The 14,630-nt window shown below is 47.9% G+C and overlaps 1 protein-coding gene across 4 annotated transcripts in view; it reads right to left on the minus strand.

The window, feature by feature from the left end:
- Positions 1-8,771: 8,771 nt before the first annotated feature.
- Positions 8,772-14,630, minus strand: part of LOC135249881 (kinesin-like protein KIF20A) — a 15,635-nt gene continuing 9,776 nt past the window's right edge. For 3 of the 4 annotated variants that reach the window (XM_064325549.1, XM_064325548.1, XM_064325550.1), the window contains 6 exons: positions 13,820-13,959; positions 13,612-13,714; positions 11,357-11,612; positions 10,186-10,277; positions 9,708-9,845; positions 8,772-9,157 (listed from right to left, as the gene is read on the minus strand). In XM_064325549.1, coding sequence (XP_064181619.1) covers positions 8,816-9,157; positions 9,708-9,845; positions 10,186-10,277; positions 11,357-11,612; positions 13,612-13,714; positions 13,820-13,959 — 1,071 coding nt within the window. In that variant the 3' untranslated portion in view covers positions 8,772-8,815. Of the gene's footprint in view, positions 9,510-9,707; positions 9,846-10,185; positions 10,278-11,356; positions 11,613-13,611; positions 13,715-13,819; positions 13,960-14,630 lie in introns of all 4 variants that reach the window. The other variant, XM_064325552.1, reaches the window with a different exon arrangement.

The following is a 14,630-nucleotide window of genomic DNA, read 5'->3' on the forward strand; positions in this document are numbered from 1 at the left end:
ACTGAGCATGTGCGTGTGTGTGTGTGTGTGTGACTGCGTGTGTGTGCGTGTTTGTGTGACTGCGTGTGTGCGGGTGTGTGTGTGTGTGTGTGTGTGTGTGTGTGTGTGTGACTGCGTGTGTGCGTGTCTATGTGTGTGTGCGTGTGTGTGTGTGTTTGTGTGTGTGTGTGTGACTGCGTGTGTGCGTGTCTGCGTGTGTGTGGGTGTGTGTGTGACTGCGTGTGTGTGCGTGTTTGTGTGATGGTGTGGTGTGTGTGTGTGTGTGTGTGTGACTGTGTGTGGTGTCTGTGTGTGTGTGTGTGCGTGTTGTGTGTGTGGTGTGTGTGTGTGTGTGCTGTGTGCGTGTGTGGTGTGTGCGTGTGTGTGTTGGTGTGTGTGTGTGTGTGTGTGTGGTGTGTGTGACTGCTTGTGGTGTGTGTGTGTGTGTTTGTGTGTGTGTGTGTGTGACTGTGTGCTGTTATGTGTTGTGCTGTGTGTGTTGTGTGTGTGGTGTGCATGTTCGTGTGTGTGTGTGTGTGTTTGTGTGTGTGCGTGTGCATGTGTGTGTGTGTGTGTGTGTGTTTGTGTGTGTGACTGCACGTGTGTGCGTGTGGTTGTGTGTGTTTGTGTGTGTGTGCGTGTGTGTGTGTGTGCGCGCGCGGGGGGGGACATGGTGACAGAGCAGAAAATAACCAGAGTGCCCCAGTAACCAAGAACAGCTGAGGAGCAATTTCCCCAAAACATGAGAGAGACAGAGGGGGGGGGGGAGAGATGAAAAGAGAAGGAAATAGAGAGAGGGGGAGCAAGGGAGGGGCACAGGGAACAATCAAAAATGGGGGGAAAGAGTGAATAAGCAGGAATAAGGAAAAGAGGAAGACGGATGGAGAGAAAAGAAAAAGGGGTGATGAGAGAGAAGTAGAAAGGAGTGCACGCAAAAGGGGAGATGAGAGGGCGAGAGAAGAGATAGGTGAGGAAGTGAGGGAACAAATGTAGAGGTGGAGAGAGACAGGAGGAGAGAGAGAGAGAGAGTGAAGAAGAGAGATGGGAGAGGCAGAGACAGAGGGGGAGAGGAGATGAAGGGGGGGGGGGGCTGCCCACTGTTTATAACCTGTAATGTCTCACTGTGCTTCATTCATTCTGTTCACTGAACCATTCAGTTGCACTCATTGTAAACTCTCCTGCAATACTTAATAACCTTGTCATTCCAATAAAGCTGCTTTTGAATTTGAGCAAAGGGTGAGAGAGAGAGGGACGGAGGGAGGGGGGGAGAGATTGGGGGCTGTGAGGGAGGGAGGGGGGAGAGAAATGGAGAGAGAGACAGAGACAGAGTGAGAGAGAGAAAGAGAGGTGGAGGGAAATGCAGCCCAGTGTCCGTCATCCAGGTGCACTCGGTTTAGAGGTCATTGGAAGGACAGAGCCAGCCCTGGCTGTGTGTAATTAACCGCTGGTAAATTACCTGTTGTCATTAATACGACAGCGCGGCCTTTCGAGGTTTAAAAGTTCACATAGCACGCCACACAGACGCGCCTCTGCACCGTTTCAATACGTTTCACGTACAGATACACTCACCGACAACCAGGACGCAATGACTGGATGCTTTCTGTGCGTGTGTGTGTGTTTAAAAGGCAGAGGGACTAGAAGCTTGATATCACTAAGGGTGGAACGGGGGGAGGGGGAAATGAGGCCATACACAGGTGGGACCACAGGACTGACGGGAAATTCATGTACGAGGCTGACACCTAATAAAAATAACATACCTTTCTGCCGCGCGCTCGCTCAGCTTCCTCCCCGTCTCTCGCTCGCGCTGAACCTCGCGATCTGAAGGACGAATAAAACACTCCGCCTCGTGCAGCATCTACAGGCACCGCTCTTAACTTTTAATTCAAAGTCAAGTCCTCATTATCGATATATTCACTTTGTTGTACGTCGCTCTGGATAAGAGCGTCTGCCAAATGCCTGTAATGTAATGTATTCAGCATAAAACAACACAGTAATGTACCAGAAAGATAGGCTTTGAGTTAAGACTGGTGACCGATATTCCTATACCAGTCTGCCAATTGTAAAATACCTAAAGCTCGGAAAATATTTACATTTACCATCCGAATTGTGGTGGCGATTAATGTTCATCAGGTCTAACAGTTTTGTGGTGAAATCACAATTTGATGATTATTCGTACAAAATGCAGGGAAGAGAATCACAGTACACTACAGGAATTTAACAGAGCTCTTATCGAGAGTAACACAACCTTTTTATTTAATTTACATAGTATCAGTTTATACAGCTGGACATATAATGGAGGTTAGGTACCTTGCTCAAGTGTACAACAGCATTGTCCTTCCTACCCGGGAATCAAACCTGCAACCATTAGCTTACCTAACCCAACTGGCGCCGCATCCGTGGCGCAAGAACTCCGCGTGTGTGTCCGCCGGTAAGAAGCGCGCGAGCGCGCTTGTTTTTGTTCTAGACGGCCGCGTGTTCCCCATCTCTCCTCCGCTCGTCCGTCATCGCTGTCCCCGCTTGGCCTTGGATCCAGCTGCAGTCAGTCTGCCGCCATTGTTCCGCGGAGAGACTCAAAAGTTCACGCGGAGCGTCACACGGGAGGTGCGGGGAGGGCTCACGACACCAGGGTGGACTTTTATTAACAAGTACTTGCAAATTGTCATCAGCGTTAGAACTCATAGTAGCATTGCGCATAATACGGTCTTTATCCAGGGTTGCTTTTGGTGCAGTTAGCCAGGCCACACTTGCATTTTCTATTTGCATTTAGAATTAAATATATTTTCATATTTTAGTTTGAAATGTAAGACTCGACGGGGTTGTATAAGTAAATATCAGAGAATAGTTCAAACAAACAGCTGCGTGTCTTTTAATTTAGGACATAGTGAAAATGTGTAACTGTTCTGTATCGTATTACAAATTATTAATCAGATGCCACAGGGAGGCTTCTTTACTTATTGTCAACCACAGAACTCCAAGATTACGAACGCGGTTCAACGTGCACGCGTTTGCGCAAGGACGGGCAAATACTGCCATCTGTTGCCGAGAACGAGATCGGGCACGTCTGTTCGGCATCATCCACTCTTTGTTTTCCAGACGGGGGTTAAAAAACACGGCACAGGGGCCAATTAAGGTCCGCCGAGGACAATGTGCTTGGCCCGGCGCGCGAACCGAGAGCGGCAGTCAGGCCAACCAGGTCCATTCATTTCCAGAAGGCGCGTGCCAAGAAGACGGCTGGCTTGTTTTGCCTGTTCACCGCAACGCCTCGGAGGCAAGGTGCAAATATCACTCCCGTTAATATCGTGCTCTCGTTGAACGGACGCAGCAAAAAGCATAGCTGTGATGCTAAAAAACCAAGGTGACCGCTAACTTATTCTGAATTCTGTTAGTAAACTGTTGTGGCAATCAGTCAAAATATGCATTATTATTATAAACAAACAAGCTGGATGTGTATACAACATTTTTAGAAAAACACTGATATGCTCACCATAAAACTCATACAGGGGGTGATGGCTTTCATCAAGGAGGATTCTAGCCTTATTAGTAGACTTTATCATTTCGGGCCAATTTAAGTAGAGATCTCCTAACGTTCTTAACAGTCCAGAGCACTGAGTACTTATTTTACAGCCAGCTCACCCCTCTTAACATGGTCAATTACTGTGCACAGCAATACCCACAAAATGTGGAATATTTTCACCTTGGCCAAAAAGAAAGCCTTTGGACATATTCCTATTTTATGAGAGATTAAATTTCTTTCCATTGCCATGCAACTGCACATTCCTCTTCCAAGTCTGTATAAATGTAACAAATGCACAGAGCGCCCTCAGCGAAAAATATGCGCACAATATTTCCACTGACCTTTGTTCAGTTATTGTTGCTACTTTTCAATATGAATAACTAAACATTTAAATCCCTGAACAAGGAAATGATTCCAGCTCTTAAATGAAGGGGAAACATACAATCTGAAAAATACAAGTCAACTTGGTTTTTATTAGAAAACAAGACGTACACGTATAAATATTTCACATGCATATTGCACAAAGAAAAGAATAATATATGACACAGGATAGAGAACAAACGCAGTAATAAGTTTTTAAAAAGGCAGCATCGGTGTATCTTTCTTCCTGTTCTCACCTTTCTCTCTCTCTCTCTCTCACACACACAAACACACTCCTGTAGTAGCCAACTGTAGTAGTGAACACTGCCATGGCAAAATACTTCTTGATGAACGATGACCAAAAAAAAAAAAAAAAAAAATTCTGTGTAAATATCACGATTAATATGCATAGATCTATTTGAATCTGTGTAAGAGTTCATGTCCTTACACAGTCCTTCATGCAGAGTCGGGCGAGTGAACGGGGGGAGGGGGGGCCTCAAATTTACGTGCACATTCACTTTAGCCCTGGAGCCCCAGGGTGCATGCCGTCTCTCATAACCACATGCAGGTCCACGGCTGAACAGGTAACAGCCCAATCGGATTTCAACACGTGCGTCAGCCGTTACCAGAAGGCGTTCGGGTCACGTTGCCATTATGCGCTTATCCAAGTCTGAGTCACGCTACCATTACGTGTTTATCTAAGATGGTCATCAACTGTGCTTTGCATTTTGCAGAGATTGGAGAGCCCCCTCAAAAAAAAAAAAAAAGAAAAAAAAAGGGGGGGGGGCGGAGCTACCATTGTGACATCATTCACTGGCAAATGTACATCAACAAGGTTTGGCTATATGAGGACTTGGCTCCACATAGGTAAAAAAAAAAAAATACTATGATTGGTTGAAATCTGTGAGCTACTGATAACACATGAAAGCTCCTCCTTTGGTGCTTATATAGGCAGGCTTGCCCAACAACACGTTCAGCATTTGGGCATAATTCTCAGCAAATTGGAAACGGTCGAGTCCTGCATGTGGCTCTCTCTCTCTCTCTCTCTCAGATTTTTGGCACCTGTAGCACAAATGAACAAAACCTTTGGCAAACTAAAGTTAAACTTGGCCGCAAGACAGGGACAACTAAATCACATTATCTAACGGTGCCAGTGCACTTAAATTTTTTAAATTTTTTTAGGGTTGTTTCAAAATTAGACATGCATCCAACGTATGATTACGGGAACACTCTGTGTTCTCATTTAGACGTTTTCTTTTTTTGTTTGTTTGTAGTTCCCCTTTTCCCCCGACACCGTTTCAGGGGATCTGCAAAACCTGCGTCAGTGACCGTTGTAGCGAGCTCGCCTCGCGCGTCTTTTAAGCGCAAAAAAAAAAAAAAAGCGCCTAGATTTCTGACCCCTCAGAATCACGCAGCAGTGCGGTTCTGTTTCCCAGCTTGTCAGATTCACAGCCTCGCGGTACTATGAGCCAAACGAGGGGTTCCTTCAAGACGATTCTCTTTGGTTAAGCCTCGGAAACCGTTACATCTATTCTACAAACAGTTCGCTAAGTTTTGCGACAACGTCCGTGAATAATTTGCTCCCGTTTGGAGGGCGTGGCAGGGCTGCAGCCAGACGCGATGAGTGAGTCATCACTCCGTACACCAATCCACAGCAACAGCGTTGACTTCTGCAACTTCATGATCACCACAGCACCGAATGGGTTTGTAAACGCTTGCGGCTGTTTTCCTTATCTTGAGTTGCTTAAACGACATAATTATAAGATAAGCCCACCAAACTTCTGGGGAAGTGCTTTGTTAAGAGGCAAATGATCTACTACTTCTGAAGAACCGTGATCTTGGGTAGGGGGGTGATGCAAGTAGCCTATGGGTCGGGATTCAAAGCATAAAATCTTCTGGCGGTGTGTTGGTACACTCATCAATCCACTCAGACCTGGAGAAAACTAGCTAGAACCAATCGGATTATGAGATTTGTCCCGCCTAAAAATGCATAAAAAAACTGTTCCTTCCCTTTCCAGAAGCACTACAGATAATTTTCCTTGATCCCCAGACGTTCCAACTGATAGTGTGCGGAATGCTGTCAATTTTTGCAGATGGAAAAATCACGAGAACAGTTTCCCTAGGGATCTTCCTGAAAACTGCCACTCATGCCAAGAGACCCTCCCTCCCACTCTGTTCCCTGCCAATCACGGTCTGTGTCCTCCTGGAACACGTAAATTAGAGAATTTAGGAGCCAAAGAAAGCAAAAGGAGCCAGTGTTGGACCTGGCAGCCGTAGTGTCACAGCGCTCAGCAGGGGGCGCCATTTCACTAGCCAATCCGTGACAGACGTGGTGGTCTCCAAGGTTACGGACATGGCCTGACCAGGTCAAGCTTACTGATCTGCCGTGCCTTCACCATTCTACAATCGCCTGGCAACCAGACCATATGCCATTCCATCATACGCCTGCTTGTCCAAGACCCAGCAATTCTTTTTTTTTGTCCTCTGTAGGGGACACAAGTCTCTACTATTAATCTGAAGAACTGCATATTCTGATATGATGAGACATACACTACGAGGGACATCCAAATAACATAAAACCGATAATAATTATGAGAATATTTTCATCGCAACATGGTTTTTGTTACATGGTTTTTGTTTTTTTTCCTTCATCTAAGACACTTGTAATTTTGCCCGAAATACAATGAAATTACTAAAAACTTTTTTGTTTTTTCTGCCAGGTCTCAAGAGCACACAGAAGAGATCTGTGAGGACTACAGACTCGGTTTGATAATGAGAAAGCCAAAAGCCTTTAAGGGAACCTCCACCGGGGGGGGGGGGGAACATTAACCAAAAAGCAGAAAATAGGAAAATAACAACATCTCTCATTTGGTTTGTTTCTAAATTGCTTCCTTGTTTAGAATTGGCTTTTTAAAAAGCTACAGTGTTTGGTATGAAAACAATGGAGCAATGCACTATGGGATTGCTCACTCTCTGCTGGCATCTCTTTGTGAAGGGGCATTAGATTCTTTGCAGGGGCATTTGCTTAGCACCTAGGGGTGTGGTTTTCACGGTTGCTGACTTGCAATAATGCATTTACATTCATCTCAACGCCTTGCCAGATCAGTGACTGTTTAAGACACGCTTTGAAGGCTTTGGATTTTTAAAAAAGTGACTATAAAAAAGTAAGCAGTTTCCAGCAGATAAATGTGCAGAAGAAGCATTTTACATCTGTGACAATCAATTGTCCCCACTGTGGGCTCAGCCCGTGATGTTCAAAAGCAGCGCGCAAAAGAAACTTTTGAATACGGAGAACTTTGGATTTTTCACTACATGTATATTAAAATACAGCTATAAATGCAATTTATATGGATGGAATAAATCCCAGATTTAAACACAGACGCGTGCCACGCGTCAAACCTCAGTACTGCAACTCCAAATGTCCAGAGGAGGGACTTGGTGTTGGGCTACTGGGTGGCTCATTCCATTAAGGCACAGTTTTAGTGTCAATGGACCTCCCTGTCTTTTTATAATTGTAATTAAAAAATGTAAATGTAAAAAGACTCAACGGTGAACCGGAGACTGACTGGAAAAATATATATCCATTACATTATTAATATTAATATGTAGCTCACGAATAACAAAAGGCAAGCGGAGTAACATCTGAACTCGGGCGTTAAATATTTATGCGAGTACGTGATCGACTGCGGCACCTTGGCCAGGTTTGCCTTCCACCCGCCCCCACACAAAAATCGGAGTCGAGCCCAGACACCGGCATTCCCTTAGGTCCCAGAAGATTAGGCAGGTAAGCAAGCAAAGCCAAACAACTCCAGATGGGCGGATTCTCTGGACCCGACAGGTCAGTGTAAAAGGGGGGAGGAAGCCAATGGGAGATTAGGGGGGTGGGGGGGCCCCCATCTGTCAAGAATCCCGCCTGTAAAATCCTGGCCACGCGTCAAGAATTCCTCCCTCAACCAATCAAATGATTGAAGTGATTATTGGGAACCGATGGCGCATAAATTAAGTGTGTTTTCAGGGTGACTATTGGCACTGTGAAGAATACTCCAGGCCACAGGTGATTAACAGTACAGCCCGGCGTCAAACTAGATAGCAGTCTCCCCCCACAGGGCTCGGATGGGATTATGCCAAGAGCTTTAATCAAATGAGGAAGCTCAGAACACTTTAAAGAAAGACCTTTTTTCTATCTTACATTTAAGAATGCTCATTTAATTCACACAAAAAACAATGTATACTTGTTTCAAATTTATGAAGAGGAAAATAATGGAAACTCACTGACACGATGTTTATAAATACTCAGCATAATGACTTCTGACTGGCAGCCCAATAAACGGTCGCACTGCTGATTGGTCAAAACGTAAAATGGAAAGCTAGTTACCCAATACACGTTCTCCAGAAGACCAATAGACAGTCCTCCAGTCGATGCAGGATAAGAACTTTGTTCCTTTCAGGTACAGAAAAATACTTCAAACTAAACTTACGTTCTCAGGCAAATAAATAGGTTTAATATAGTGCTGGTTTTCTTTGGTTCTTCGTGTAAAGCTATAATTATAAAAAAATATGATTTTGATTGTACAGGGTATTCGCACTAATTATAAAAACAAATCCTTAAGTTCCCTCGTGTCCTTTCGTTCTTCTCACAGACTCAGTGAGAAGCTCCATTAGGACTGTGGGGGGGCAGATTTAATGCCTCCATACTGACCAAAAGCTAGCGATGGGGCGGGGGGTGTCTGAGGTTCCCCCAAAACAGAAAATGGGTGGAGCTAGAATGAGCTGCCTGTCACAGACTTGTTCTCAACAAATCAGAAGGCTTTTCTCTCTGTAAATTTTTACAGTTGGTTTTGAAAATGGGGACTTTGGTGGTAGCTCCTCCCATTATGTGGGGTTCCTCCAATCGCTGTTCATCTATTTGGATGAGTGGGCGGGGGGCGGGGGGGGGGGCGGGGCACTGAGGTAGCAATGGCATTAAAAAACACACCCCTTGCTTTTGTGGGACAAGGCCGGGACGGGCGGGGGTGATCTGTGGCGTGAGCGCGGGACGTTGGAATTGGGCGTGGCCGGGGTGGCGGGGGCATTCCGGGACGGGGTGCGTCCCGACATAAGGGGGGTGCGGAGGAAGGGGCGTTTCTCGGGGGCGTGGTTTTCGGCGCCCCCTCCCGCCCCAAGGCCCCTCTTCGTGCAGGAGCCGGGGGTGGGCGGGGCCTGGGGAGGGGGCGTGGCCTTTAGCTGGGCCAGCCTGTCGGTCTTCTTCCTCAGGTCCATTTTGACCAACAGGAGGCTGTTTTGCAGTTCCCCCAGGGCGTGGTCCTGAGGGTGTGGCAGAGGGGGCAGGAAGGTGGAAGAGAGTGTGGGCGGGGCCAAGGGGAGGGAGGGAGGGAGAGAGGAGGAGAGGGCATTAAAAGATGAGAGAAACAGAGAAAAAGAGGACGGGAAGGAAGACCAGACCTGTGTCTCCGCCCTCTGACCTCAACATGAAACGCATCGGCAAGCTGCAGAGCTTTTAGCACCAGCTAGCGCTAGCTGGGGGGGGCAAGGGGGAGGAGTCTAAAAAAGACATTCAGTGCAGTTTCATTCAAAAGGCAGAAGGTGGGAGATGTAGTTTTTTTCGTTCCATTGGTTAATTTGCTTGGGCTGTCGTTCTCAGAAACTGTAGCACAGGCTGGGGGGGGGTGGTTGGGGGTTTGGGTTAGACAGGGATGGAAGGAAAGAACAGGAGAAATATTAAGACAAAGAGAGAGAGAGGAAGAATAAAAAAATAACGTATTGGTGAGAGGTAACAGTCATGCATGAAATATGCAGTGGCAGGCGATCATGATGTCCTCCATTCTCCCACTGCACCTGTCACCAAACATTGTACCTGCTTGGCGAGTGTATTATCAGCGTTGGCCAGCGTGAGGCGCAGTCTCTCCCCGCTGGTGCTATGGCAACACGTCCTCTCTGCGGACTGCAGGTCCCTGCCCATGCCCTGCAGGTCCAACCGCAGTTTCCGCAGGCACTGCGAGACAGAGAGAGAGGGGGGGGAGAGAGAGAGAGAGAGAGAGAGAGAGAGAGAGAGGGAGGAAGAGAGGAGAGAGAGAGGAAGAGGTGGAAAGAAAGAGAATGAGGGGAAAGATAGAGAGGGAGAGATGATGAGGGGATAAAAAGCAAGAGAGAGAAAGAGAGAAACAGGAGAAAGTAAAAGGAGAGAGGGAGAGAAGAAAAGAATAGCAGGGGAAAACTGTTATGCAAAAACCAAATCACCAGATTAAACAAATCCATCACTGGGCTAAAAGATCTGGTCCAACCTGTTCTATAACACTCAGATTCACACACACACACACACACACAGTACTGACCCTCTGTCCCTCCTCCAGCTTTCGCTCCACGGTGGAGGTGAGAGTGCTGGAGGGGGTGGGCAGAGACAGCAGGCCCTGGTAACGCCTCAGCTCTGTGGGGTGGGTGCACACATATTTACACCGTCAGTTACAATAGCCCTCCCCAATATACCCATCTCTCTAAAACATACCCCCAACTCAAACATGATAAAACTCATTTATTAGGGTTACGTTAATATTCAAACAGACTGAAGAAACCCACTGACTTGAACCATTTGAGTGGAGCAACTTAATCTGTTCAAGCATACACTGGTCTTTGTGATATTAAAAAAACTTTAATCTACGAGCTGGGGAGGTGCATGAAAACCCTGCAATGACACGGCTTGTTACAGACCTCCCAATGTTCATTCTATTAATTCACCCTTTACCAGGAAAACCCCCATTGAGATTGACATCTCTATTCCTAGGGCTACCTGACATAGACACAGTAGCATAATGTTGCAAGACTAGATCATTATACAGTCTCCATGACAACTTAGGAATGACTATGTAGATATTCTAGAACACGTTAGACCAGTTGTAAACCAACCCTGTTCCTGGAGATCGACCGTCCTGCTGGTTTTCATTTCAACCCTAATTTGGCACACCTGACTCCACTAATTGGCAGCTCAACAAAGATCTTTAGCAGTTGAATGAGGTGTAGCTTTGATAGGGATTGAGTGAAAATCTACAGGATGGTAGATCTCCAGGAACAGGGTTGGGCAGCCCTGCTCTAGCTGTTGAATGATGTGTAGCTTTATTAGGGTTGGGGTGAAAATCTACAGGATGGTAGATCTCCAGGAACAGGGTTGGGCAGCCCTGCTCTAGCTGTTGAATGATGTGTAGCTTTATTAGGGTTGGGGTGAAAATCTACAGGATGGTAGATCTCCAGGAACAGGGTTGGGCAGCCCTGCTCTAGCTGTTGAATGATGTGTAGCTTTATTAGGGTTGGGGTGAAAATCTACAGGATGGTAGATCTCCAGGAACAGGGTTGGGCAGCCCTGCTCTAGCTGTTGAATGATGCGTGTGCTTTATTGGGGTTGGTGTGAAAACCGACAGGACGGTAGATCTCGGGGTAGTAACAGGGTTGGTCGCCACAGCGATAGGCCACAGCACAATGCAGCGTAGGCCTCGTGTGTGTGAACAGTCTCACCCTGCGTTTTCCCCAGCAGCTCAGAGCGACACTGATCCAGCTCCGCCTGCACTCTGCTCAGCTCCTCCGCCACCGAGAAGCAGGCGGAGGAGGAAGATGATGAGGAAGAGGAGGAGAAGGAGGAGGAGGAGGAGGACGCCTGGCGCCGGGAGAGACGGGGGGTCTCTGGGTCGGGCGGCGCGGCGCTCACCCCCGACCCCGCCTCTGCACTCCTCCGCAGCTCGGCAGCCAGCCGCTCGATCTGTTCATCGCGCTCCTGAGAGGAACAGGGGGGGTCAGCGAATAAGAGTCCCTCTGAGGTGTGTTCACACGAGTGAGCGAACAAGTGCTATGATAACTGGACACTCATATTAGCCCAAGCAGCTGATTGTAACTGACAGGCGGGGTTTGCTGCCCTGAAACCATTGCACCCACAGGGAGGCAGGACTGAGGTGTCCGTCTATATCAGGGGCTTTCAACCAGTTTTGATCCATTGACCCCCCACCCAGGCTCATAATTATCGTGGGGACCCCCCAATCATAATAAGTTAAAAAATAGTCACTGCATATCAAGTCATATCGATGGCCAGGGACCCCCTACAGCACCTTCAAAGATCCTCATGGGCCAAAGAACCCCCTGTTGCCAGGGACCCTAAAACCCAGGGTCTACAGCATAATCACCAGAAACCTATCAGAGATGAACTGCTGGTATAATAGATGGGGGAAAAAAGTGCACTTGTTTTGAGCTGTGGAAGAATCTGCCAATCTGTGCGCTCTTTCACAGCGGCTCTGCATCAGGAGCAGTGGACTGAGGAGGACGACGTGAGCGTACAGCTGACGGCTGTCACACAGCTTCCTCCCTCTCTCATCCACCTCATCGCTGTCTGCTAGGAATAGCCTTCCCCTTTTATCCTCCTCCCTCCTCCCTTCCCTCCTCCCCCCTCCTCTCTCTCTCCCTCCCTTCCTCCCTGTCGTCCCTCCCTCTCTCACCACCCTCCTTCGCAGAGTCTCCTCCCTCCCACTCTTCCCCTCCCTCCCGTCTTCCCTCCCTCGCTCTCTCATCCACCCCGTCTCTGTCTGCTAGGAATAGTCTCCCTTCCCCTCCCTTTCTCTCTCTCCCTCCCTCCCCCTGTCTTCCTCCCTCCCTCTCTCTCTCTCATCCACCCCGTCTGTCTGCTAGGAATAGCCTCCCTTCCCCTCGCTTTCTCTCCATCCCTCCCTCCCTCTCTCCCACTCTGTCACTCTCCCTCCCTCTCTCGTCAGGGAGCCATCATATTTCGATAAAACCATAACACACTACTAACATTTATTTCCGCGACGCAGAATTACCAAACGTTGAAATAGAAAAGTAAAGCCGGACTGGGACCTGAGCTGTGCGAGGCAGTCAATTTCATTTGTTAAAGAGCCGTTAACCTATATAAAAATAAAAAAGACGGTTCATCTAATAAATCCCGACAATAAACTATAAAAATAAGGTTTGTGAAGGGCAGCTATGCGGCCTGCTGCCAGCGCCGCTCACCTTGGGCGACATGCTGTGGCTTTAATGACCCCGCAGAACAGGAACCTGCGCGGACTCGATTTATTTCATCGATGTTTTGTATTTGTGTGCTGAAGCAGAGCGCTGGCCTCGCTGATACCAGGGGAGCGAAAGCTTTCAGAACTCTGAGCTGAACGGCCTCTCCTGCTTTTTAAAAATCAGCCGCTGCTGTGGTAAGATCAGGGCCCGATAGTGCTGGCCTCCCCCCCCCCCCGATAGGTATCTGCGGTTTCTTGTTTGTTGCGTTTTAAATTTACCCAACCCTGTGTTCGTAAGGTGCAGTCCTGAGGCTGAATGGTATTGGCACTATTTGACTTTCAGGTGAACCCATTGGGAAAAGGAGGTAATTTAAAATGTCTGTAACAGTAAAATTGAGCTGAAAAGGCACCAGGTTGAATCATTCTTTTGATTGGAATCTTTGCTTCCATTGCCATATAGCGGCTACTTTCTCGCAGTTATCACTCATTTTTGGAGCTATGAGTTATAAGCCTGAGTTCATAACCTGTAGTCAAAACAGTTGTAATCTGAATCTCATGGGAACACATGATAAAGGGCTTTGGGTCTAGCATGGGTCTGGTGGGTGTAGTGTGTCACTGTATGGTGGGTGGTGCATATTGGGTGGGTGTAGTTTGTCTGGTGGGTGGTGCATATCTAGTGGGTGTAGCATGTTCCTCTGGTGGGTGTAGCGTGTCACTGGTGGGTGTAGCAGGCTTCTCTGGTGGGTGTAGCGTGTCTCTCACCTGTATCTCCTGGGTGTAGAATCTCTTCAGGCTCTTCTGCAGGTTGTTGATCTTGTTCTCGTGTCGCTCCTCCATTAGCGCTCTCTCTGACTCCAGAGTCTCGCTGCACAGAAACAGCTGCACATCAACCTCACAGAACAACACACACACACATCAGCCTCACACAACCACTCCCTCCTCCACCTCCTCCTCCTCTTCCTCCCCGTACCTGAAGTCGTGCTCCATGCGCGCGATCACCTCCATCATCTCGCCGCACACCTGCTCCCTCACCCTGGCCTCCAGCTCCTCCTTCTCCTCCCTCTGTCTCTGCACCTCCTTCTTCAGGACCTCGATGGCACATATCAGCTCCTGGGGAGAAGCAGCCCTGTCACTGCACAAATTCACAAGCTGAGAGCTGGAAGCTTTTTTAACTGGGAGGTAATGAGAATGAATCTGTTGGGCAAATGATCCTTATGGTTGGACAGATTATAGCCTGAGGGGAGTTAGACTAGCTCAGGGGCAGGCAACGCTGGTCCTGGAGCACCAATGATGTCTCTGGGCTTTTGTTCCATCGGAACTTGGTTGCTTGGCTACAAGAGTTTGATGGATCATTAAGAGACTGCAATTAGGCAGTTATAGGTTTGGATGGAGCAGAAACCACAACCATCTCTGGCTCTCCAGCACCAGGGTTGCCTACCTCTGGACTAGCTGGTAAAGACAAACAGGGCTGCCCAAACCTGTTCCTGGACATCTAACATCCTGGAGGTTTTCATTTCAACCCTAATTCGCCACACCTGATTCCACTAATTAGCAACTCAATGGGATCTCTAGCTGTTGAATGAGGTGTGGCTTTGTTAGGGCTGGAGTGAAAACCCACAGGAAGGTTAAATCTCCGGGAACAGGGTTTGGCAGCAGTGGTCTAAGCAGTTAAGTGTGTGTTAGTGTGCAGGTCAGAAGAGCAGGATGACACATCCTGGCCTCCGGGTTGTGTCATGGAGTGGGCGGAGTCCAGGAGAGGGGCGGGGCCAATGGGGCCTGTG

Source organism: Anguilla rostrata, chromosome 3, assembly GCF_018555375.3.
Source record: "Anguilla rostrata isolate EN2019 chromosome 3, ASM1855537v3, whole genome shotgun sequence".
NCBI classification, from domain to species: domain Eukaryota; kingdom Metazoa; phylum Chordata; class Actinopteri; order Anguilliformes; family Anguillidae; genus Anguilla; species Anguilla rostrata.